Genomic DNA, 23,878 nt, shown 5'->3' with positions numbered 1-23,878 from the left:
CACAATTTGGCCTGCCTGAGGAAGGAGAGGGCCCCCAGAGTGCCACCAGCCATGGACTGGGACAATCCGGCAATCTTCCCTGATGAAGACAGTGGTCGGCTGCTGAGGGACCAATATGTGTTGAATTAATTTAGTTAGTATGTGTTCTTTCAATTTTGGTTAAATATTTCCTGCGGTAGCAGAGGAATTTGGGTTTTTTTGTGTTCAATTTTTGTGTTTTTTTTTTTAATTGATTTGGCCTCTTATGATGTTTGTGCTGTATACTGTGTGTAATACAAGCTTACAGGGAGGCTACTGCATCCGTTTATTTGTCTGTTCAGTTGATGTGTATGGATTTGTCCTGCATTTATTTCAGTGAGCAGACATGTGGGGTGTGTTATATACAGACCTTTTGAATGTGTATTTATCCTTTTGTTGTATAATATGCTTTGATTCTGTGCTTTCCATTTTTAGAGTCACTGTGTGACTTCAGTTTCAAAAGGAGCTGATGGTTTACCTGCTTTGTTTTATCCTTATTCAATAAAGGACCATAATGATACACTTTGTGTTTTTATATTTATATGGAATGTGTATTTTATACGACAGAGTATCAGGGCCACACTGATGAAGAAGGGAAAAAGTCATAAATTTATGAGGCTGGTTCTTTCTGCAGAAAAGATGTATATTCTTTTTACAGTCCTGATACTTATGACAATGTGATGCTGATGTGCCAAAAGATTAAGTATGTCCTTGTTTGTGAAACCATACTGAAGAACAATTTCAAGAAATGCCCCACAGCGGTTATTTTAACAACTGTCCTCCTCTAAAACAACGGGTTACAATATTATTAAAGACTTCATTCTCGAAGTCTGTGAATTTTCTTTTTTTCCCTCTGTGGCCCTAATATTCTATCATTTTATATATAGCCTTATAGTCTATGGGAAACTGTAAATTATTTAATGATGGCAACATCATCGAAAAATCATCATTTATCCAAAATGATTGAAATTAATGATCATAAACATTTAAATAATGACAGTGGGTCTAGTTATATGTGATAACAATGTATAGTGGGCAGTGGAATAACTATTGGTTTCTGTTTGTGGTGACTGCTGACTGACATAAGGGATGAGATTAAATAGATCCTAGAATTTAGCCTGGTCTGGAGCAGGCTGGCTCCACAGAATAAATCTCCATGGTAATTTATACCATATAACATTGTACCGCCCCCTAATCCAGCTTTAGTGCAACCGGATCACGGATAAATTGAGCCAGGATCACCAAGATATCCCGGCTTAATCCCTTATCCTAGTTTTGTGCAATAGGCCCCTGATCTTGTCTTTTTCGATATGTTTACAAGACAGCAAACATAATAAATAAATAAATGAATAAATAAATAAGAAGTAGGCCTACACTCGGGTTTTACAGTTCAAGTCACTTACATTTTAGACGAAATATTGACTGTTTTGGTCTATTTTAGCAGCAAAAATAGATCTGATGAATCCAAACAAAGATCACAGCATAGCGCGTCTCACACTCACAGAAACACTCAATCGTGTTTTGAATGACTCAGTGATTTGAACGAATCGGTTGAGTCAAACATTCAATGACCCATTCACACACGTTTCATTCTTGATGAATCGGCCGTTTGAACGAATCGTTTGAATGAACAACTCAATGACTCGCTTAATAAAACCGCTTATCACCTGTATTTTCTCGCTCATCTATTTCCGCCCAGGGGGTGCGCCCCACTGGTTGAGAACCACTGGGGTGGAGAATGGTCAAGTCAAGTCAAGTCATCACTTTTATTTGTCACATCACCACAGCACATGTGCCTTGGTGAGTGAAATTCTTAGGAGCAAACTCCAGAAATTGCAGAACAATTATACAGGTTAAGATATAGATAATGAGTTGACATGTGAAAATGTGCAATTTGCTCATACGTACATATGGTCAGTACAATATGTATGTATGTAGACGGCCAAGAAATAAATGCGAAATGTGAAAAGTAGGTGTAACGGTGTGTAAATAGTTAAATTGATGCATAAATGGGGACAGCGCCATTTGTTTGCTGCGTGATGGCATTCAGCACGTGAAATAGGGACCGCCCACCAAAGCAGAGATAATGAGACTGTGCTGTGGGTAAGTTGCACGTTTTCAGTAGTGGAGAATTAAATGTTTAAAATGATTAAAAACACATAATTGCTGTATTGCGAATTTACCTTGCAATGAACTACTGGTGGAACTGTTGATATGTGTTTGGCGTCGAATGTGTTGTTTTATATTGAGTTATTTTTAGTTTGTGTTACGAGGCCTAATTGTGCATTGTCTTTGTTTTATGTAGAAGTTTTGTTTTAATTCTCCACGCGGGTTCCCTTATTTCCTGCGTTCTCCATTGTGCAGGTATGTTGTAAGATGTGTTGTTTTAATGTGTTAATTAATTGTTTTAATTGAACTATGTGTTCGCCGCTAGGTGGGGATGTTTACTCTACAATTCAACTTAGTTTAATTGAATTGTTAAGTTTTTCACTGATTTATCAATTCATTAAAAATGTCTATTGAATACACTATACAATCACAACGCATAAAGATTTAATTGATTTAAAAAGATTAAAAAGAGGAACTGTTTTAAATAAAAAACAGAGATAATGAGACTGTGCTGTGGAAGTTTTGTTATAATTCTCCATGTGGGTTATCTTATTTCCTGCGTTCTCCATTGTGCAGCTCAGCAGAAAGGACTGCCCGGGCAAGACCGTCACATTGGTGCAGTGAAGTTGTGATGATGCTGTGTTGCTTTGGGTCACGTCTTCAAACAAGTTGTTAAGAAGTTGTTTCTTGTGAGATCCCTGTACACCTGCATGGTAGAGCAAAAGATGTAGTCAAATCCTGGATCAGGAACTGCGACTCCTCCACTACTGTCTGCCCTAATTCTGTCTACAGTCTGCTCCGTAAACATTTTAGCTGTAATCACTACTCCCCTGTCCCTCTTGCTGATTTTTACACTACCTTGCCAGAGAAGGATGAGAATCCATACAACTACTGGCTGAGACTCAACAAAGCAGCAGATGTTGCTTCAGAATGCCTGCGAGAGCAAGTTAAAATGCTTGACAAGCCCAGTGTTGAAATAGTGCACATGTTCATCAGACACTGCCCCAGTAAAGACTTAGCCTTAACCTTCAGGTCCAAACCAATTGACAAGTGGTCAGCGCATGAAGTACAGGCTGTACTTAGTGACTACCAATCTGAGGTGTCTTTCAATGCCACGAGTGCAGTGCATCGCAGCCAAAGTGAAAGTTTTAGTCAACAAGATTGATGTTAGCACAGTTCCGTTGCCTGCTCCCACGGTGTGCGAACAACAAAAAAACACAGATTTCTCTGCTCTTGAAAAGGTCATTGGCATGCTTGAGAAGGTCCTGCTGACCAATACCAACCGTCCTCAGTCTCATCCTAAATACCAGCCTTATAACAGACTCCCTAGGCTTGAAGGTTTGGATGCTTTGCCGTGTGCTATCTGCGTGATGCTCACTCTGCCTTAACACATTGCCGTGAGTACAGATTTTTTCTCCAGGTCACTCCAGACATTTCTGCCCTAAGAGAAGACGACAACCACCTCAGCCCACACAGGAAAACTAACAGGTCTGTGTGTAAGGGAGGTTAGCACAGACCAGGTTGATAACCCTCCCATCTTTGAAACACAAGATCTTGAGTCTGTATATGACCAGTACAAACCCAGTATCTCACCTGATAAAACTGCCATTTTTCAAGGAATACAAAGAGTCCTCAGAGCTGATTCATTATTTTACACAAATGCATCTGTGGAAAATGGCCCATCTTTCACTGCATTACTTGACAGCGGTTCAATGGCCTGCACTCTCAGTGAGGCAGCTGAAGCAAGATTGTTGGAGAGCCTTTCTAAGCTGCCAAAGTGTCCTGCCGATGGTGTTGAGATTATTTGATGTGGTGGTCATCGAGTCACTCCAACAGCGATGTATGATCTGTCTGTCTGTGTTTATGGATGTAAAATGTTAATACCAGTGCTAGTCATCCCAGGCCAGGCGGATGAGATGATCTTGGGCAGTAACACCATCAAAAGCCTGCTGTCTTTGCTAAAGCATACAGATGATTACTGGAAATTGGTCTCACTATCATGTGGTAGTGGAGAGAGTGAGATTTTAGAGTTCATTTCCTTACTGTCCAACACACAGAGATGGAGAGGCGATCATGTTCCTGAAAAAGTTGAAACTGTTAAGCTCAAGCACAGTGTGATGCTTCAACCACAGAGTGAACATCTTGTGTGGTGAACGCTTCCTGCCAACACTGCAATGTCTGTGGGTAGTACAGTGCTTGTGGAACCTACCCAATCAAAATGTGGCCCTAAGCAGATCATGGTAGGCCAAGTTATTACACCTTTATGGGGCGACGCTTGGATACCGGTGAAAGTAATTAATCCCACTAACAGTGTGTTGACATTAAGAAGAAATGCAAAGATCGCGGATGTTTCTCCATGTGTTGCTGTAGAAGATCTTCCAGAATGTGAGCAAATTAAGTCTCAACACTTTCAACATGAGTATGGTCCCCAGGAATCTGAAGATGAGATGGCGCGAATCTTGAATGACTTGGGACTGAGAGACCTAGATCTGGCAGCATGTGAAGTGTCTTCCTCTTGGAAAATGAAATTACTCCATCTCATCAAGAAATACGAGTCCATATTTTCTAGGAACAAGATGGATTGTGGTGAAGCCAAATATTTTGTACGTCGGATCCGCTTAGTGGATGACAAACCCTTTCGTCTTCCCTACCATCGTGTACCTCCAGGCCATTATGAGAAACTGAGAGTAGCGTTGGATGAAATGGAAGAGAAAGGTATTATCAGAAAATCAAATAGTGAGTATGCTTCTCCTCTCGTTCTGGTGTTGAAAAAGAATGGTGATCTGAGGATCTGTACCGATTTTTCGATGGTTGAACGCCAGAACAGTAAAAGATGCCCATCCTCTACCACACCAGTCAGACGCCTTAGCTGCTCTAGGGGGGAATGCTTTCTTCTCGACTATGGACCTTACCTCAGGCTTATATAATGTTCCTTTGCACGAGGACGATAGGAAATACACTGCTTTCTTGTCTCCATTTGGATTGCATGAATATAACAGCATGCCGCAGGGTCTCTGTAATAGCCCAGCTACATTCATGTGTATGATGATGTCAATCTTTGGTGACAAGAATTTCACAAGTTTGTTGTGCTACCTTGATGATCTCATGGTTTTTGCTCCTAATGATCAGGTTACATTTGAAAGGCTGGAGATGGTCTTCTCAAGACTCAAGGCCCACAATCTCAAGCTCTCTCCAAAAAAATGCCATTTCTTGAGAAAGTCAGTCAAGTTTCTTGGCCATGTAATTTGTGAAGATGGTGTTAAAACAGACCCTGGGAAAATAAAGGCCATTACGGATGTTAAAGCGGTTGACTTGATGGACTCTGATGGAGTCACTCCATGCCATAGAAAAATCAGATCGTTCTTAGGTATGGTATTATACTACCAACATTTTATAGAGAGATGTTCTGCCAAAGCCAGGCCTTTGTTCGAGCTTGTCTCCAAAACAGACACAAAGGGCTCTAGAGGCAGGAAAAAGAAGCTCAACCCAAAAGCTGTGTGTTTAAAACTCTCACCAACAGATTGGACGGCCAAAAGTCAGAAAGCGTTTGACACCTTGAAAGAGGATCTTCTCTCAAGTGTAGCGCTGGCTCACCCGAACTTCGAACGCGACTTCATACTAGCTGTAGATGCCTCATTTGATGGGTTGGGTGCTGTTCTTTCCCAGATCCCAGAGGGTGGCACTTTGGCCAGGCCAGTTGCATTTGCTAGCAAGACACTATCATGTTCTCAGATGAATTACCCAGCTCACAGGCTAGAATTCCTCGCACTTAAATGGGCGATATGTGACAAGTTTCATTACTGGTTGAAGGGACGTCACTTTATAGCTTGGACGGATAATAATCCCCTCACCTACATATTCACGAAGCCAAGACTCGATGCCTGCGAGCAACACTGGGTTGCTAAGCTTGCTTCCTTCAGCTTGCGGACACGTTGAGCAGGGAACCTTTTGTCCAGTCCAGTGTAAGCCATCGCCTCGTGACTGAACCTTACCAGTCTTTGATCAGTCAGGTTGATGGGGTTGTGAATCAAGTCGTCCAAGATTCTTTCCGACTTACCACTAACTGCCAAGTATTGAGTCCTACTGACAATTCTTCTGGAGCGGCTGGAGTTTGCAGTCCATGTCAGACAACTGCAGGTGCTTTGAGTTCACAGGATGTTGCTGTATTGGACGCGCATCATTCTGGTGGTGTAGGACGATTCATGGGTGCAGAATCCATTCCACACTTACTTGATGTGGACCAGACTGCTACGAGAACAGGACACCGCTGTGAGTAGAGCACTCTTTTATGTTCGGAGACATCAACGTCCTGACAAGCGTGAACGTGCTAGTGAACCTCGTACTGTCCTAAAACTTCTTAAGCACTGGAATAAACTTACCATCAGAGACAGCATGCTTTTCAAAGTCAAAAGAGACAATCAGATGAACAAAAAGTTGCATCAATTCATTGTCCCAGATGCTCTGAAACAACAAGTGCTTCATGGTCTGCATGATGCAGCTGGTCATCAAGGGCGCTCCAGGACACTTTCATTGGCCAGACAGCGGTTCTTTTGGACAGGCATAGAACATGACATAGCGAATCATGTGAGGAACTGCATGCGATGTATTGTAGGCAAGACTCCTGAACCGAAAGATTGTGCTCCTCTTGAGAACATACATACCTCCGAGCCTATGGAACTCATCTGTATTGATTTCTGGACAGCGGAGCGGGGTGACAGGAGTGTGGATGTTCTGGTAGTGACAGATCATTTCACTAAATTAGCCTTTGCTTTTCCCTGCAAGAACCCATCTGCGAAAGGTTGCTCTTCATCTATGGAATGGTCTCTTCTGTGTTTACGGATTCCCTCAGCGAGTGCATTCAGATCAAGGTCCAAGTTTTGAGAGCAACTTATTGAAGGAGTTGTTGAATATGTCAAGTGTCAAGAAATCACACACCACTCCTTATCACCCAATGGGAAAGGGGATCACAGAATGCTTCAACAGAACCTTAGGTAACATGATAAGAGCTTTACCTCCCCAGTCCAAAGCTACGTGGCCACAGTCTTTGCAGATGCTGACATTCTGTTATAACTGCACTGTTCACGAGACCACAGGCTTTGCGCCTTTCTATCTGATGTTCGGAAGAGTTCCACGTCTTCCAATCGATGTGATGTTGGAACAAAATCAAAATCGCCTTTGATCATTGGTGACAGAGTCCTTTTGGCGAACCGTGGTGAGCATGGCAAACGTAAAATTGCAGACAAGTGGGAGTCCAGCCTTTATGAAGTAATGTCTGTGAGATCACCCATTAATGTCTATCAGATAAGAGACACTGAAACAGGCAGAGAAAAGACTGTGCACAGGAATCTCTTACTCCCTGTTAACTTTCTGTACAAAAGATTAAGTCAACTTACCATCCAAGTCCCATTCAAGTGATTCGATTACAGTGATTCGATTTTTGAGTTGAGATTGTCTTTTCAGGCGACAATTCTATCCTTGAATTGTGTATGTAAAGAGGGGTGTTTAGGGCATCTCTTTGCGTCTATGTTAAGTCTGGATTTTGGTACCGGTTCACACTTGCATACTTCCTATGGAGGAATTTCATAATTGACATTTATGCTGACATGTGTCAAGGACATTTACACTGTCATCTTTGTTTATTTTATTTATTTATTTATTTTCTCTCCCAACTTACCTTATTCTAGTTATTGTGTTATGTTTTCTGCCATATAGGTGCTTCCCCAGTTTAGCATAATGTTACAACCCGTGAAAATAGGGTATTGTATTATGTGTTCTTGTGCATGTCTGTTCTTGTCCATTAGTGATGGACTATATAAAGAGGAAGCAGAAGAAGAAGGAGGAGGGTGTTGTTAGTAGTGGTGGTTGTTTGTGGCGTTGTGATAGTTGGATTATTGTGGTTTTGTGATTGTTCTGGTATTGACTTCTGCCTGTTTTTGACTCTGAGCTTGGTTTACCCTTGGATTTGTTGCTGTGTTACACTTTGTATATATACATTTATTTCACTGTAAAATTTGTCACTGTTTCACTGGCAGTAGGGGCGTGGCTGCCTTTTTTCTTTGGGAGTGGGTTCCTTTTTCCCTTGTGTGTTTTGGTAGGGAGTTAGGGAAGAGCCACTGTATTTTTCTTTTCTTTGCTTTCAGGTAAGGATAGTTATTTAACTATTAGACCTTTTTGTTTATTATTTTGGCCTTGGCCCACCTTGAAGAGATGCCTGTGTACTGTTGGCTGTTTGTATCATTATTTGTTTGTAAATACATTTACCTAGAAATTCTACTTTGTGTGGTTTCTTTTGGTATTTATAAAGGTATCCATTCACTGAATCCCGAGCTATAACGCTGTGCAGCCCAATCCTAGACCGGGTTGTAACAGATTTGGGGGCTCGTCCGGGATATCTTTATATTCAGTGTATAGTGTGTGGGTATATTGTGTCTGTGTGGATCATGGCATTTGATTTAATCACGTTTACGCTGTGTCCTTCGTTGGAAGCTTTTGATAGGTGGAGGAAAGATGATCTGCTCCTCATTGCTGATTTTTTCAATGTGTCAGTTTGCCGGACAGCTAGCAAAAAGGTAGTCAAAGCGGAACTATACAAGGCACTTGTGGTTCAACAGGTCCTACCTGAGCGGGAAGCACTCCTGGGAAGCACCGTACCGCCTACCCAACCTCTCCAGGTTCCCAGCAGAGCGGAGGCTATGACGGAGCTGGAGGAGGCTGAGGTAAGTCTGGCACAACCTCAAGCCGGTGTGGCAGATCCAGGTTGGCAGCTCGCTCTAAAGGAGCTTGAAGTGGAGATTAAGAGGCAAGAGTATAAAACGCAGCTCTTGAGAGTTCATGAACGGGAGTTGGATATTGAAGGGAAAAAGCTCGACTGGCAGCTCAGCGGCAGAAGCCGGTGCCGCTGCCACGGACGTTCAGTTCCTCGAAACCAACCAACCGTCTCCCATTGCCTCTGAATGCTCCAGGCCACCGCCCGCTCCAGCCGAGTCCTCATCAGTAAGTCCGTTTGCCTTTGATGTTAGCCGACATATTGGTTTAGTGCCCGTGTTCCGTGAAGATGAAGTTGATGCCTACTTTGCAGTTTTTGAGAGAATAGCCACTACATTGAACTGGCCAGAAAGTTTATGGACATTGTTGCTACAATGTAAACTGTCAGGAAAGGCACAGGAAGCATGTTCTGCCCTCACTCTTGAGCAGAGTTTAAATTATGACACAGTTAAAGCAACAGTGCTCCTTGCATATGAGCACATGTCGGAAGCCTTCAGACAAAACTTTAGGAACACTGTTAAGTCTCCTCAACAGATTTATGTTGAGTTTGCACGTGAAAAAGCCACACTGCTCGATAAATGGTGTTCAGCTAGTGGGGTAAGAGATTTTGACCAGCTTAAAGAGTTGATATTGTTGGAAGAATTTAAGTCATGTCTGCCAGAACAGTTGGTAGTACATTTAAATGAACAGAAAATTGAAACCCTGTCTAAGGCTGCTATATTTTCAGATGAGTTTGTATTAACTCATAAGGTTGTGTTTAGTCCACCCTCATCTCGCAAAGATGCATCTGCACGTTCCTTTAAGCCTACAAATAAAACTGGAACCATGGCTAATCCCTCAGCTGGGCCTCGTACTTGTTTCTATTGTCATGAGCTGGGTCATATCATTGCTAACTGTCCCGTAATCAAGCGGAAGCAGACTAAGCAGCCGGCAGAGATTAAAAAAGTTAATGCAGTAGCGGTTTCAAAAAGCATCTTTGAGAGTCACTGCCTCATTGAGCCAATGTTTAGATCTTTTGTATGTTCAGGTTATGTCTCATTAGGTACTGATGATGAAAAACAGCCTGTAAGAGTACTGAGAGATACTGGTTTGGCACAGACATGTGTGTTAGAAAGTACTCTACCGTTTTCTGAAGCCTCTTATGCAGGTAGTGATGTCTTGATTCAAGGTATTGGTATGGAGGTAATTCGTGTCCCATTACATCATGTATATTTGGAAACTGACAATTTCTCTGGACTGGTTAAGGTAGCTGTGCACTCAGAGCTACCAGTTGCAGGAGTTTCAGTCATTCTAGGCAATGACATAGCTGGAAATAGCGTTTTCGTTTTACCTGAAGTAGTTTCTGAACCAGTGACTGATACTTCTCAAGTCTGTGACCAGTATTCTTCTCTGTTCCCCGTTTGTGTCTTGACACGGGCTCAACAAAAGAAGTTTGGTGACGTAGTTCCTTCCTATCTCAGGAGGAACCTTGTAAAGAAGTTAGTGACAACATTGAGATGACAAATGAGAGAAATATCTATCCTGGCCCTGAGGTAGATTTGCCCATGTCTCGGGATCAGTTAATGTTTGCTCAGCAATCCGACCCTTCATTAGGACAGTGTTTTGAGACTGTATATAATCACTCTGTTGTTCAGCAGTGTCAAACCAGGTATTAAGGGGGTGCATGTAACGGTGTGTAAATAGTTAAATTGATGCATAAATGGGGACAGCGCCATCTGTTTGCTGCGTGATGGCATTTAGCACGTGAAATAGGGACCGCCAACAGCAGAGATAATGAGACTTGTTGTTTTAATGTGTTAATTAATTGTTTTAATTGAACTATGTGTTGGGGGCACGGTGGCTTAGTGGTTAGCACGTTCGCCTCACACCTCCGATTCTGGGGGTTCGAGTCCCGCCTCCGCCTTGTGTGTGTGGAGTTTGCATGTTCTCCCTGTGCCTCGGGGGTTTCCTCCGGGTACTCCGGTTTCCTACCCCGGTCCAAAGACATGCATGGTAGGTTGATTGGCATCTCTGGAAAAAATTGTCCGTAGTGTGTGATTGTGTGAGTGAATGAGAGTGTGTGTGTGTGCCCTGCGATGGGTTGGCACTCCGTCCAGGGTGTATCCTGCCTTGATGCCCGATGACGCCTGAGATAGGCACAGGCTTCCCGTGACCCGAGGTAGTTTGGATAAGCGGTAGAAGATGAATGAATGAATGTGTTCGCCGCTAGGTGGGGATGTTTACTCTCTAATTCAACTTAGTTTAATTGAATTGTTAGGTTTTTCACTGATTTATCAATTCATTGAAAATGTCTATTGAATACACTATACGATCACAATGCATAAATATTTAATTGATTTAAAAAGATTAAAAAAGGGAACTGTTCTAAATAAAAAGCAGAGATAATGAGACTGTGCTGTGGAAGTTTTGTTTTAATTCTCCATGCGGGTTCCCTTATTTCCTGCATTCTCCATTGTGCAGCTAAGCAGAAAGGACTTCCCGGGCAAGACCGTCACATAGGCACCCCACAAAATTAAAATTGTAGAGACAAACAGATGTTGTTCTGTGTATTATGGACTCATTAATGTACTTTTGGATTTATCTTTAAATGGTCATTATCCTTGCCCCCTGTAGAGGGCGTCTAGCGCTTCTGAGAAATAGAGGTTGCAGAGCTCAGGTCAAACTTCATTAAACGTTGCCAGAGCTCGCAGCATAAACGTGTCTCTGTTATTTCTCTGCAGGTGAGCAAAAATATGGTTTGTCAATCGCTTAAAATGACATTAAATGAGTCATGATGTTGTTCTTATGCATGATAGTGCAGAGAAATGCAATTACTTGGGTTTAAAAAAGTTATTTTGTTAGTTTTGTTAAATTCATGATTAAATTGTGTAATCGATGAACGAATGTGCAAAAAAACAGCAAAAGATAAGCTAGTATGGACACAAAAGGAGTTCGTAAATGTATTTAAAGAGTTTTATATATGGATTGTGAGTTCGAAAAGAATGAGCCAAAATGGTGGCGTGTGTATTTGAGTTAGAGCCAAAATGGCGGCGGCCATGTGAAAAGTAACATGAAACAAAATGGCCTGTTTAAAGCCTGTTTAATAAAAAGAGGTAATAGGCACTTATGCTTTGTTCATGATTAGGAGAACTGTGAATATGTGAGTAAAGTAAATGGAAACTTAAATTACAATTTATAAGGTGAATATTATTGTGATTAAATTACAATTTATAAGGTGAATATTATATGATGTGATTATTTACATTTATTTAGAATACATGATGCAGTGTATTGTTCACATTGATGCCCTGTTCTGAGTTACTGGAACAAATATGGACTTTATTTGAAAAGAGAGAATTTATTTGAACATATGGACGTTGGAATACATAGTTGATTAGAAATGTATTTTCCTATTGTTACTATGTTCTTTTTCTCAAACTGAATAGTTGTAATTCAAGTTGACCTTATTTGAGAGAAAACAGAAAAGATAAAGAAAGGTCAGAGTTCATAAACACATTGCCAGAACTCGCAGCATAAACGTGTCTGTTATTTCTCTGCAGTGTTATACATTCAACTTGCCCCTCTGGGTTTCTCTGGCCTAGAGCGGGTAACATGTACAATTAACAAACATAATGAAATCAACAAGTGAAATGTGCAGTATGCTCTTACATATAGTCAGGACAATATGTACAATTAACAACCAGATAATGGAATCAAGTGAACATGTGCAATATGCTCCTACATATAGTCAGTACACACAGTGTACTATTGGGCATCCTTACAGTAGCACTACACATTATATGCAATATGTACTTGTGTAAATATATTATATCGTCGCTGTCGGGCAGAAACCTCCTATGTCCAGATTTTGTCGGTTTCATATTTTTTCACATATCGATGCTATTGGTCAGTCCCCACGTGGGTCTGTTATTTTTACAAGTTATTAACCAATCTACAGTCTTGAAAATAGCTTGAGCGCAAATCTCTTAACTCCATTGGACACTATCCAGCATCATCTTCACTCCACGGGAGAGCTTCGTGGCATATTTCTCCTCAAGAAGAGTCGCAACGAATCAACACGTCTTCTGAGGTAAATGTCTTCAAAAGACTGGGCTCAAAGAAAAAAAAAATCTTGACCCCCGCTGGTACTGGTGCTCATCTGAGGACAGGAAGTTAAAGTGGAGTGTGTGGCATACCATATTGTATGCTGTAAAAGTATGCTGTAGGGTGTATTAGTTGTGACTGTTAATTAGTCTGATAGCCTGAGGGGAAAAAGCTATCCCTCAGTCGGCTAGTGTGGGATCGGATGCTGCGGAGACGTCTTCCTGAGGGAAGCAGAAAGAGCAGTCTGTGGCACGGGTGGCTGGATTCTTTGATGATCCTCCGGGCTTTCCTTATACACCGCCTGGTGTAGATGTCCTGGAGGGAGGGAAGCTCACCTCCAACAATGTGGCTGGCAGTTCGCACGACCATTTTCAGGGCTTTTACGATTTTACGGTTGCCAGTGGTGCTGTTTCCAAACCAGGCAGTGATGCAGCTCATCAGGATGCTCTCTATAGTGCAGGTGTAGAATGTTCTGAGGATGCTGGGGCTCATTCCAAACTTCCTCAGCGGTCTCAGGAAGAAGAGGCGTTGATGTGCCTTCTTCAGTACTGCGTCAGTGTGTGTGGTCCAGGTGAGATCCTCGCTGATGTCAACACCGAGAAACTTAAAGCTGCTCACCCGCTCCACAGGTGTCTTGTTGATGGTGATGGGTTTGTATTCACTCCTCTGTATCCTGAAATCCACCACCAGCTCCTTGGTCTTGTCAATGTTGAGTGAGAGGTGGTTCTCCTGACACCATGTAGTCAGGGTGCTCACCTCTTTTCTGTAGGCCTTCTCATCGTTGTCGGTGATCAGGCCTATCACCGTTGTGTCGTCAGCGAATTTATGGTCCCTGTATTTATGGCGAATGGTAGTGGTCACTGTAGTTGTTCATGCAGGCAGCAGCAAAGAATAGAGTGGATGTTCCAACAATTTAATCTTGAATTTGTTATAGAAATATTTTTAGGTTGACTCTTCTGTATTATGTCTATACCTAATTAATGTCATTCTGAAAAATAACCAGTAAAATCTACTTTTCATATGAAGGTCACGGCCCGTTTTCACATTTATTTGAAGAAGTCACGATGGAGCCATCAGAGAAATTGGTAACTAAACAATTTTACATTTAAATTTACCACCAAAATGAACTTGAATATTTCATTTAAATAGCTAAGATTAATGCAAGGTTCTGGTTCAATAGAGTTATTTGGTTTATTATTGCTGTTCTTCTTCTCTCTGAATAAGGCATTCGATGTGTTTGTAATCAAACTATGCTATGTATTCTGTTTAATTTAATTTAGAGTTAAGCCTGTTCATTTGAAGATCTCTCTAAAATTATCACTATTGTAGTTTAATAATAAATATGGATTGATTTATACTGCTCTTTTTTTTCTATGGCATAGCATGAAGAACAATCAGTCAAAATGTTTGACCTGCTGATCTCACATGGCATTAAGAAAAAGATGCTAAAAGAATATTACAAGTATGAAGGGAAAACATTAAGATTTAAAAAAAGAGACTTCGATTTCATCCATGAACTTATTGAGGGCGCACCACTTTCAAGATCTTCTGCTCAGGTAATAATAACAGAAATACACCACACACATACATAAAGCACAATCATAGGGTCAAATAGGTTATAGATGTAAGGATCAATATAAGACAACAGTCACAGCAAATTTCTGTTTCATTTTTATGATCTGTATATGTTTTGACTGATATAGTGGCCCTACAGTGGAAGAACACAGGCCAAGTCCTACTTGTATGAGATTGTGGCCAATAAATGCACAGGCATTGATGTTGACAAAATGGATTATATCAGCAGGTGAGTTTCACTTGTGCATATTCTCTATGTAAAATGCACAATCATTTTTAAATAATGCCATTCGTATTGTTAACGTATTGCTAAATGTATGAGACTGTCCTATATATTTATTTATTTTTTTTCTAGAGATTGCCTGCATCTGGGGATGAAAAGCAACTTCTCACATAAGCGCTTTATGATGTTTGCACGAGTTTGCTGCAATGAGGATGAACCAAAAAAGCAGATTTGCATGAGAGATAAAAAACATTGAGTTTCTTTCTTATATCCTTCAGGAAGCAATAAACATGTACGAGCTCTTCCATAATCGATACATGCTTCACTACACCGTCTGCCATCACAGGGTTAAGGTGGCAATCGAAACAATGTGAGTTAACTTGGAAAATCAACCTTCATGTGAGATTTAGAAAAACATAGTTGCTGTCATACAAATACAGTATAAAATTTCAAAATATTGCCAAATATAGCAGTTTAATATAATCAAGATAAAAGTACATATTTTCACCATGTTTTGTCATCTTTAAAGAATTACTGACGCACTTGTGGCTGCTGAAGATCACTATAAACTGGGTGGAAAGACTATCTCTGAGGCAGTTTCGGACTCTAAAACATTCATGAAACTCACAGGTTCACACCTTTGTCTCTCCTAAACAGTACTTTTTTTTTTTTTTTTTTAAACCAATCTTCACAAAAACAAAATAATCTCAGGCAGTATAATATAATGCAATTTTTGAATTCCTATTTGAAAGGATTTAATTGTAATAAATTGAATTGATCTTTTGGTTTTTCCCCCCAGATGACATTTGTCATGAATATCATGCAGTCAACAAACCCAAACCTCAATAACTTAAAGAAAATCATCAGAAGAATTAGGAAACGTGAGCTTAACAAATTTGTCGGTAGCAAAATATTTCAGACAAGGGAGATAAAAAACTTGAAAACAGCTCAAACGATGGTTAGTCATGCTCATTTGTACCAATTTTCTTTTACTTAAGTCAGGGAAAATTTATTTTTTAACACGGTTATTAGTATTTTGGGCATGTCTATAATTTTCAATGTGCTACATACATGCTAATTCTGTTTGGGTAAATTTTTAGGGGTATTTGATAATCTGGCCCACAGCCCAGTTTCATTTGTCCTATGTGAACTTTGGAAAAATTATCATGAATCAGTCGGAAGTAGAATTTGAGTTTGGCACACCTGATCTAAAGTCTATTAAAAACTCTAGTACACTAATTCAACAACTTCTTTTCCCCAGAGCAGAATAAACATTAGCTGATACCTGATAAAAGGCAGTGAGACGCATGTAAATTTATAAAATAAATAAATATTATATTTTAAGCAGATTTTTATTAACAAAAGCAGACATATGCATTTGTACTATAAATATAAATGAGAACCAATGAATTCTGGTGGCACTAGAAGTGAGGGAAAAGTGTGGCAAGTGTTGAACATACCTCATTATTTAATAAGAAATACCTCATTTTTAAATATTTTGTCAATTTCAAGAAACTGTCTTGTATTATTATTATTATTTGTAGTATTCTTTGTTTGTTTGTTTGTTTTTTAATTGGTGAAGGTTTTTATAAACCAGTGAGTGGATAATTAAGAAGCCAAACTGTGTAAAATAAAAATGAGTACAAACTGTATCAGTTTCATAAAGGTAGAAAAACATTTGCTCTTTCTGAAACAAATTTTTTTTTTGTACCACATATTTGATGTGTGTCTCTCTCAACAGGCGGCGGTAGAAGACTGGCTGCAGTATATCAAGACAACATCAGAAAATGTGATTTGAATTTTTGGGTTTTATGTTGATTTTAAAATTTTGAGGAGCACAAAATCCTAAACCCCCTGCCTCTTACAATTGTTTGTCTTTTATTTTATCAAAGAAAATAATATTTTAGACTAAATAAATTAGCTACTTTCACTTTTTAGCTCTTTATTTTGAGGTTTTTTTTTTTTTTAGCACAAATGTAAAGTCATTGCAAGATTATATGGCACTTGCACATTCAACAAGATAAAAGATGTTTAGGACCTTACAACTTGACCTGTGTGTGTTCCACTATAGGCAAGGCTAAACCGATGGCAGAAGTGGATCAATCAGAAAACCATGGCGGATTTTACTGTCAAGGTAAATAATATAAAAAATAATACAATGTAAATATAATATTATAACAGGTATTGGGGAAATTCCATAAAGTAAGATTTCAAAAATATTTTTTTATTCACCAGTTATTTATCAGGTCAAGTCAAGTATCTTTTTATTGTCATCTCAACCATATATAGCTGAGACAGTACATAATGAAATAAAACAGCGTTTCTCCAGGTCCATGGTGCTAAATAAATCATCACAGACCTACATAAAAACAACACAGAGCTAAGGACTTTGTAGGGTAAGTAAGTTGTCCTAGCCACATAAAGTGACCAGTGTGCATACTGTATATTATACAGTACCCTGTACAAAAATATTGGAATTGGTCCATTGTGAGAATATTGTATAAAATACTTTTCTGATAATGTTGCAGACTTTCTGTACAGAGCACAATGTTCTTCTCTCTCTCTCTCTCTCTCTCTCTCTCTCTCTCTCTCTCTCTCATTCTCACTCTCACACACAGATACCTTGAACTTAGCATAACCTCCTCCCCTGGTACATCTGCTCTGCTACAATACACTTTGTATGAAAGCAGTTATGAAAAACATGCTTCGTGATGACGGTCAAGCCTGCTTTTGTGGATACTAGCATTAAGCTACGCGCGCAGACATTACGTCCGTCCTCCTTTTGTACTACTATATATTCATACTTGACACAATAAACTTTGGAACTTCTCTTTGAAAGACTTGTGTGTTTCATTGAGATTTCCCCAAGCTCTTGTGGAGAGCAGAAATCGAGCAGAGAATCGAGAGGCTAAGTTCAGGTATCCTGCCCAAGCGGCAGACGATAGAGAAATAATTCCTTACAGTTCTTGGGGGCTCGTCCGTGATATCGGTATTTGGGTAAGTGCTGATTTGGTATCCTGTCATACCGTTTAAAGTGATATCCATAACCGTGTATACTAAGATTAATGTTGTAGAATGTATACATGATGATGTAAGCGAATTGGTTACTGGTTATTGAACCAGTGGAATAGAGCGCGCTGAAAACGTCTCTAGAGTTGAGACCACCTGCCCTCTCTGTCTCGGTTGCTAGCTCCACTTGTGTTGTGTTGTTTGTGTGTAATAATAACAGCTGTACCTATAGTTCAACATGGGTAATTCGGTCCAAAATATCCTAAGCCAGATCATGAGGAAACTCCTCGTGACTGGATGAACCATTGTGGTCTAGGTTGTTATACTACCCCCTGGTTAGATAACTTAGCAGGGTGGACCGAATCACAACCTCAATTTTTGACATCCTCGTGGTGGTACTTTTAAACCTGAATATTTGGCATCTGCTTATACTCAAATTTATAACGGCTTCAGGGATCCTGATTGGGATTATCAGTACATGACAGACGGTTATAAGAAGTGGCTAGAAATGAAACCAATCTGGGATAAATATCACTCTATTCCAAACTCAAAAAAAGAATTAAAATCTCTGCCGAAGTTTGATCCCCAAACTAAACCGAAATCGCTAATCCTTTGTTCCTCACAATCTTCATCCATAATTGTAAACTTGAAGTGCAGAAGGTTCTTAGATATCAGCTCACAGATCATAGCAATATGACAGTTAAAACTCTAGGGGAGAGAGTGCGCACCATGGAAGGCGATGGTATTTTAGAAAGTAGGCAAGCAGTATGCCTCGCTGTGGCTGAAGGCAATGTAAACAATGGTGACTCGGCTCGAGGGAGAGGTCGGGGAAGAGGAGTAAGTAACTCCTTAATCTTTTGGGGAGGGATCTCATGAGCAGGTTACTAGTTTCTATTAGCTTCACTGGCTCCAAACTCATTGTTTCTCTTACTGAGTCTGCCCCACTGACACATTTATCTGATATGACGTTTAATGACTTTTTTCTCTCTACCACACAGAAATCATCATCCTCATCTTCTACCTTACTAGACGCTCTACAACCCTCATTTACACAAGATTTGAGAAAAATAAATGACTATCATCCCTGTGGCACCTGTTGTGCCAGATGTGGCCTCCATTCTCACCTCCATTCTATGTGAACATACTTCTTTTTCTGTTATTGACTTATGTTCTGACTTTTTCAGTGTTCCTGTCGAAGAGCAGACGCAGCTTCTCTTTGCTCTCACACAAAGGGGCGGCAGTACACGTGACCACGCCTATCACAAGGGTGTATTGATTCTCCGGCAGTGTTCTCTGCCGTTGTAAGGGATGCATTATGTGATCGTGTTCTCCCCACTGGTTCTGTTGTCTTTCAGTATGCAGATGACCTCTCAGTCTCCGCAGCCTCTGAAATCTCTGTGAACAAGCCTCCCTCTGCCTCCTGAGCCATCTAGCTTCAAAAGGCTTCAAGGTTTCAAAACCCAAGTTGCAGTTCTGTCTGCCCACAGTGAAGTATCTGGGGTTTGAACTCTCATAAGGTAGCAAAAAACTCTCTCAAAACTGTATACAGGTAATCCTCAACACACGGCGTCCTGACACAAAACACGCTCTTATGGCTTTCCTGGGGCTGATAAATTACTGCCGTCAATGGACACCTGACTGTTCTTACTATGACAAATGCCTCCGGTCCGCAATCTCCCACACGGACCCAATGCAACGTCCGCTAACATGGACTCCTGAAATGCTCGAAGCGTATGAGGCTCTGCGGACGGCTCTATGCTCCGCTCCTGCTCTGGGGCTCCCGAACTATGCGAAGGTGTTCCATCTCTATGCCTGCGAGCACGAGGGCACTGCCTCTGCTGTCTTGGCCCAGGAGCATGGGGGGCATGAGACCATGTGCATTCCTGTCTAAAACACTTGATACTGTTGCCCAGGGCTTACCTGCATACTAGCATTCATCCTGATTTAGCATTCACTCCATTAAATGCAGGCGATTCGTTATTTGTTGATGTTCAAAGCCACATGATGGTCACTTTCTGTGTGGGTATTCTGTGTGTGCTCTCCTGATGTTGTTGTTGAAGCTTACTCTTTACCTTTTATGTCTGCACAGACAGCTGCCTGTCCCACTGCCTTACCTTATTCGTGCTCGAGTTTCATGGTTTTGCACATTGCACCCGAAGAGGGGTATGGGAAAACATGAATAAACTCTTTTGTGTAGCTAATTTAAAAGGCACAATAGACTCATTTTTATCTAGATGTCTGACCTGCACTCATAATAATCCTACTAAAAGCACAGCTAAACATGAAAATCTTCCAATACCAACTGCACCATTTTCTGAATGGCAAATAGATTTTACACACATGCCACCACAGTCTTTCAAATATCTCCTGGTAATGGTAGATAAGTACTCAAGGTGGGTAGAGGCTTTCCCCTGCCAGCGAGAAAATTCCAAATTCCTTTTATCGCCACACAATTATTTTTGGCCTCCCGTTTTCCACATCTTGGAAGAAGGTAAGCCAGCTAAAGGTACAACTAATCTGGATGTGCACATCGTTGAGTATTCCGCTGCCCTGATTGACACATTGTCAAAACACTATGAACAAATTTCAGCAGCTATACCTGTCATTTCTAAGGCACCGAACCATCCCTTTCAAGTGGGAGATATGGTCTTAATTAAGTCATTAAAACCTAAACCATTGGGTGAATGTAAATATGATGGGCCAGCAGAAATAGTCGCGATTACGTACATGGGTGTATTAACTGATCTTTTTCCACAGTGGATCCATGCTACCAGGGTGAAGAGATGTTCTCCTGGTGTCGAATCCGCTGTGAATGCATAAAAGTATTGTCACCATTTTTTGTTACAGAGATACAGCCCTATAACCCCTCCATGAGTATTCTAGAAGGTGCCTTCAAACTCCCGGCTCTTCGGACGTCATCCCAGCTGTAGGAGGTGCCGGGAAAGGCTAAAGAAAACTGAACAACAACCTCCCATTGAGCACAGGACACACAACCAGTGCACAGTATGGTTGTCATCCTCCTCATCTTGATCATCTGCCTTGGGACAGGGTTACCTGTCCAAGCGTATCCTCACGACAACACCTTCTGGCAGTTTGCTACCTGGACAGCCTGACAACATACTAATGGGTCCCGTATATTTTTATATTGATTCCTGCACTCTGTATTTTGGTTTTACTGTGTCTCTGTGGCTCTTGTATTCTTCAATGTCTTCAAACAATGTTACATCCTATGATTTCTGGGTATCAACCTGTCCCCGGAGCACCAGATTATTATCCTATTCCTATGCAAGGTAGATAGGCGATGTATGTATTTGTAGATATGTAGTATCTGAGAAGTGACTGAGGGTCTGGCCCAGGCCAGGAATGCAGTAACAGTGAGTACTCGTTTAGCACGGCTTCCAGAGAAAGATATAATCATATGAGTTGTTTATCTATTATAAGTTTATCATGGATAAAAGAGGGGAATTGTGAGAATATTGTATAAAATACTTTTCTGATAATGTTGCAGACTTTCTGTACAGAGCACAATTCTCTCTCTCTCTCTCTCTCTCTCTCTCTCGCACGCACGCATGCATGCAGACAGATACCTTGACCTTAGCATAACCTCCTCTCCCTGGTACATCTGCTCTGCTACAATACAGTTTGTATGAAAGCAGTTATGAAAAACATGATACTGCAGCTGGGAGGTTTCCTGCTTCGTGATAATGGTCAAGCCTGCTTTTGTGGATACTAGCATTAAGCTCTGCACACACACATTACACCCGTCCTCTTTTTTGTACTACTATATATTTATACTTGACACAATAAACTTTGGACCTTCTCTTTGAAAGACTCGTGTTTCACTGAGACTTCCCTAAGCGCTTGTGGAGAGCAGAAATTGAGCAGAGGATCGAGAGGCTAAGTTCAGGTATCCTGTCCAGGCGGCAGATGAGAGGGAAATAATTCCTTACAGTTCTGAATCCTGTCCAGGCAGCAGACAATAGAGAAATAATTCCTTACACCCATCATTTATTTAACCATGCTATTGAAAATGTAAACATTCAAATTAGGACTGTGTTGTATGGAAACAGAATATATCTAACCTTCAGAGACAGTTCTGAACATAAAATAATTCCATTTGCAGTAGGTAATAATGGCACATAATTAAATTAACTGGCATACTGCTAGGAAAGTAATATACTATTTGAATAGATATACAGACTGGCCAGCATTGAATGTACAATGTAAACAAAGAACCTCCCCAGTCTTCTTACCAACAAACCACAAGGAGTAGGTTTTTGACACTGTTTCACTTCACCACAGACAATAAAAATGTTGTCCACACTGTATGAGCAGATATGGCTATGTTGAGAGACGTATCGGGGGCTAATCGGTCGGGACTTAGGCACAATCTTTAATAAAACGAACAAAATAATTTTGCAGACAATTCAGATTTTATTTTAATACATAACGATTGTAGTCCTTCGTCTGTGTGTGTGTCTTAGTCGTGTGGGTGGTTTTTAGCTAAGTGTAGCTACTGCTTAGCAGTTTAAAAAAAATACTGACTAGGGCTGAGATTTGATCTAATCTTTAAAAAAAATGTGGGATTAGTCTTTAAAAAGACTGTTGGGGTTTTGTAGTAAAGGCCTATGTAAATTGAGATTGATGATAACAGACTAGCGAGGGCTGGCACAAGCGAACTTGGCAAGAGACTAGACTAGAGTGAATGGAGAGCTATAGCGTGAGTCAATTTAGGGGGTACCTATTTCACCTAGTACCTAGTCCACCTATTTGTGGATTCTTGTGCACGTCTTGACGTTAGAAATGTTTCAAATCCACAAATGCACAGAACGCGATCCACAAATGCGTGCAGTGATTCACAAATAAATACAATTAAATATATATTTCTAAATATTTTATTTATTTGTGAATTTCATTTCTTTTTGTGAAATGTCTAACATATATTTACGGTTTGCTTATTGTGCATTTGTTGATTTAAAAAATATTTGTGAAACTCTTTATATTTATTTGTGGATCATAGTATATTTATTCAGAATAACGAAACAATTCTGACCCCATATGAGGCTACTGAGAGACTGACCGCCTGTGAGTGCTTTTGGACGGGAGAGGGGCTCACGGCAGCACCCGCTGCTTGTTGAGCAGAGTAGGCCTAACTGCAGAGTGATTCGTGCTTTCGAGTCTCCAAACACCACAAATGTCACTGGATTCGTCGCTTTTGACAAAAAAAAAACTCGCCAGGAGGATGATTTGTTTGTGTTATAATCAGTGCTTGAAATGGGGGGAAAAAGGTGGTGGTATTCTCTTTGCATTGGCAAATCATTTTTTACAGTGAAAAAAAAACTTGGAGATATTGCTGTTACAACAATTTGTTATTTATTAACAACATAAATGTATTTAAACATGTTTGTGTGTGCGTGGCCGTGTGCGTGGCCGTGTGCGTGGCCGTGTGCGTGGCCGTGTGCGTGGCCGTGTGCGTGGCCGTGTGCGTGGCCGTGTGCGTGGCCGTGTGCGTGGCCGTGTGCGTGGCCGTGTGCGTGGCCGTGTGCGTGGCCGTGTGCGTGTGAGCATTTCTTTACAAAGACAACTAAACATTTTCTTTTTAGAAGTTGGTCATTAATAAACTTGATAGTCTTGAAGTTTGTTAAGATGGCATACAACAATTGCATCTAGATGTTAAACAACAAAAACAACCAAGAAAACAGCCCTGGGGCCTGTTTCAGAAAGGTGGTTCAACCAACTCTGAGTTTAAACTTGAACTCTGAGTTGACAAACCTTGAGATGGGAAACTCTGAGTTTTTGGTTACAGAACAGCTGAAAAGAGTTGTTTTTATCAACTCTGAGTTAAGCGCGTGCACCACAACTAAAAAAAGCCATTATCAATGGAGCGCAGATATAACGAGTCACCATGGCAACAGCGTCAGACAGAAAGAGGTCTGCATATTTCTCACCAGCAGAACTGGAAGTGCTTATGCAAGCATATGGAGAATATGAACACGTATTTTAAAAAAGCAACACTGCTGTATAAAACAATAGTGGATTTAACATAAAATTTTAAAAGGTGTATTTAAAAATATATATATATATAATATATAAATA

At 40.6% G+C, this 23,878-nt stretch overlaps 1 protein-coding gene across 1 annotated transcript; it reads left to right on the top strand.

The window, feature by feature from the left end:
- Positions 1 to 11,551: 11,551 nt before the first annotated feature.
- On the top strand, positions 11,552 to 22,262 carry LOC132855434 (deoxynucleoside triphosphate triphosphohydrolase SAMHD1-like). The gene is made up of 5 exons (XM_060884378.1): positions 11,552 to 11,612; positions 14,002 to 14,060; positions 14,358 to 14,531; positions 14,679 to 14,779; positions 20,630 to 22,262. The coding sequence occupies exons 2-5, from the start codon at positions 14,040 to 14,042 to the stop codon at positions 20,643 to 20,645; spliced, it is 312 nt and encodes a 103-aa protein (XP_060740361.1). The 5' UTR covers positions 11,552 to 11,612; positions 14,002 to 14,039; the 3' UTR covers positions 20,646 to 22,262.
- The last annotated feature ends 1,616 nt before the right edge of the window (positions 22,263 to 23,878 follow it).

The sequence above is a fragment of the Tachysurus vachellii genome, chromosome 12 (genome assembly GCF_030014155.1).
Source record: "Tachysurus vachellii isolate PV-2020 chromosome 12, HZAU_Pvac_v1, whole genome shotgun sequence".
NCBI lineage: Eukaryota > Metazoa > Chordata > Actinopteri > Siluriformes > Bagridae > Tachysurus > Tachysurus vachellii.
This window is presented reverse-complemented; position numbering and strand designations above follow the sequence as displayed.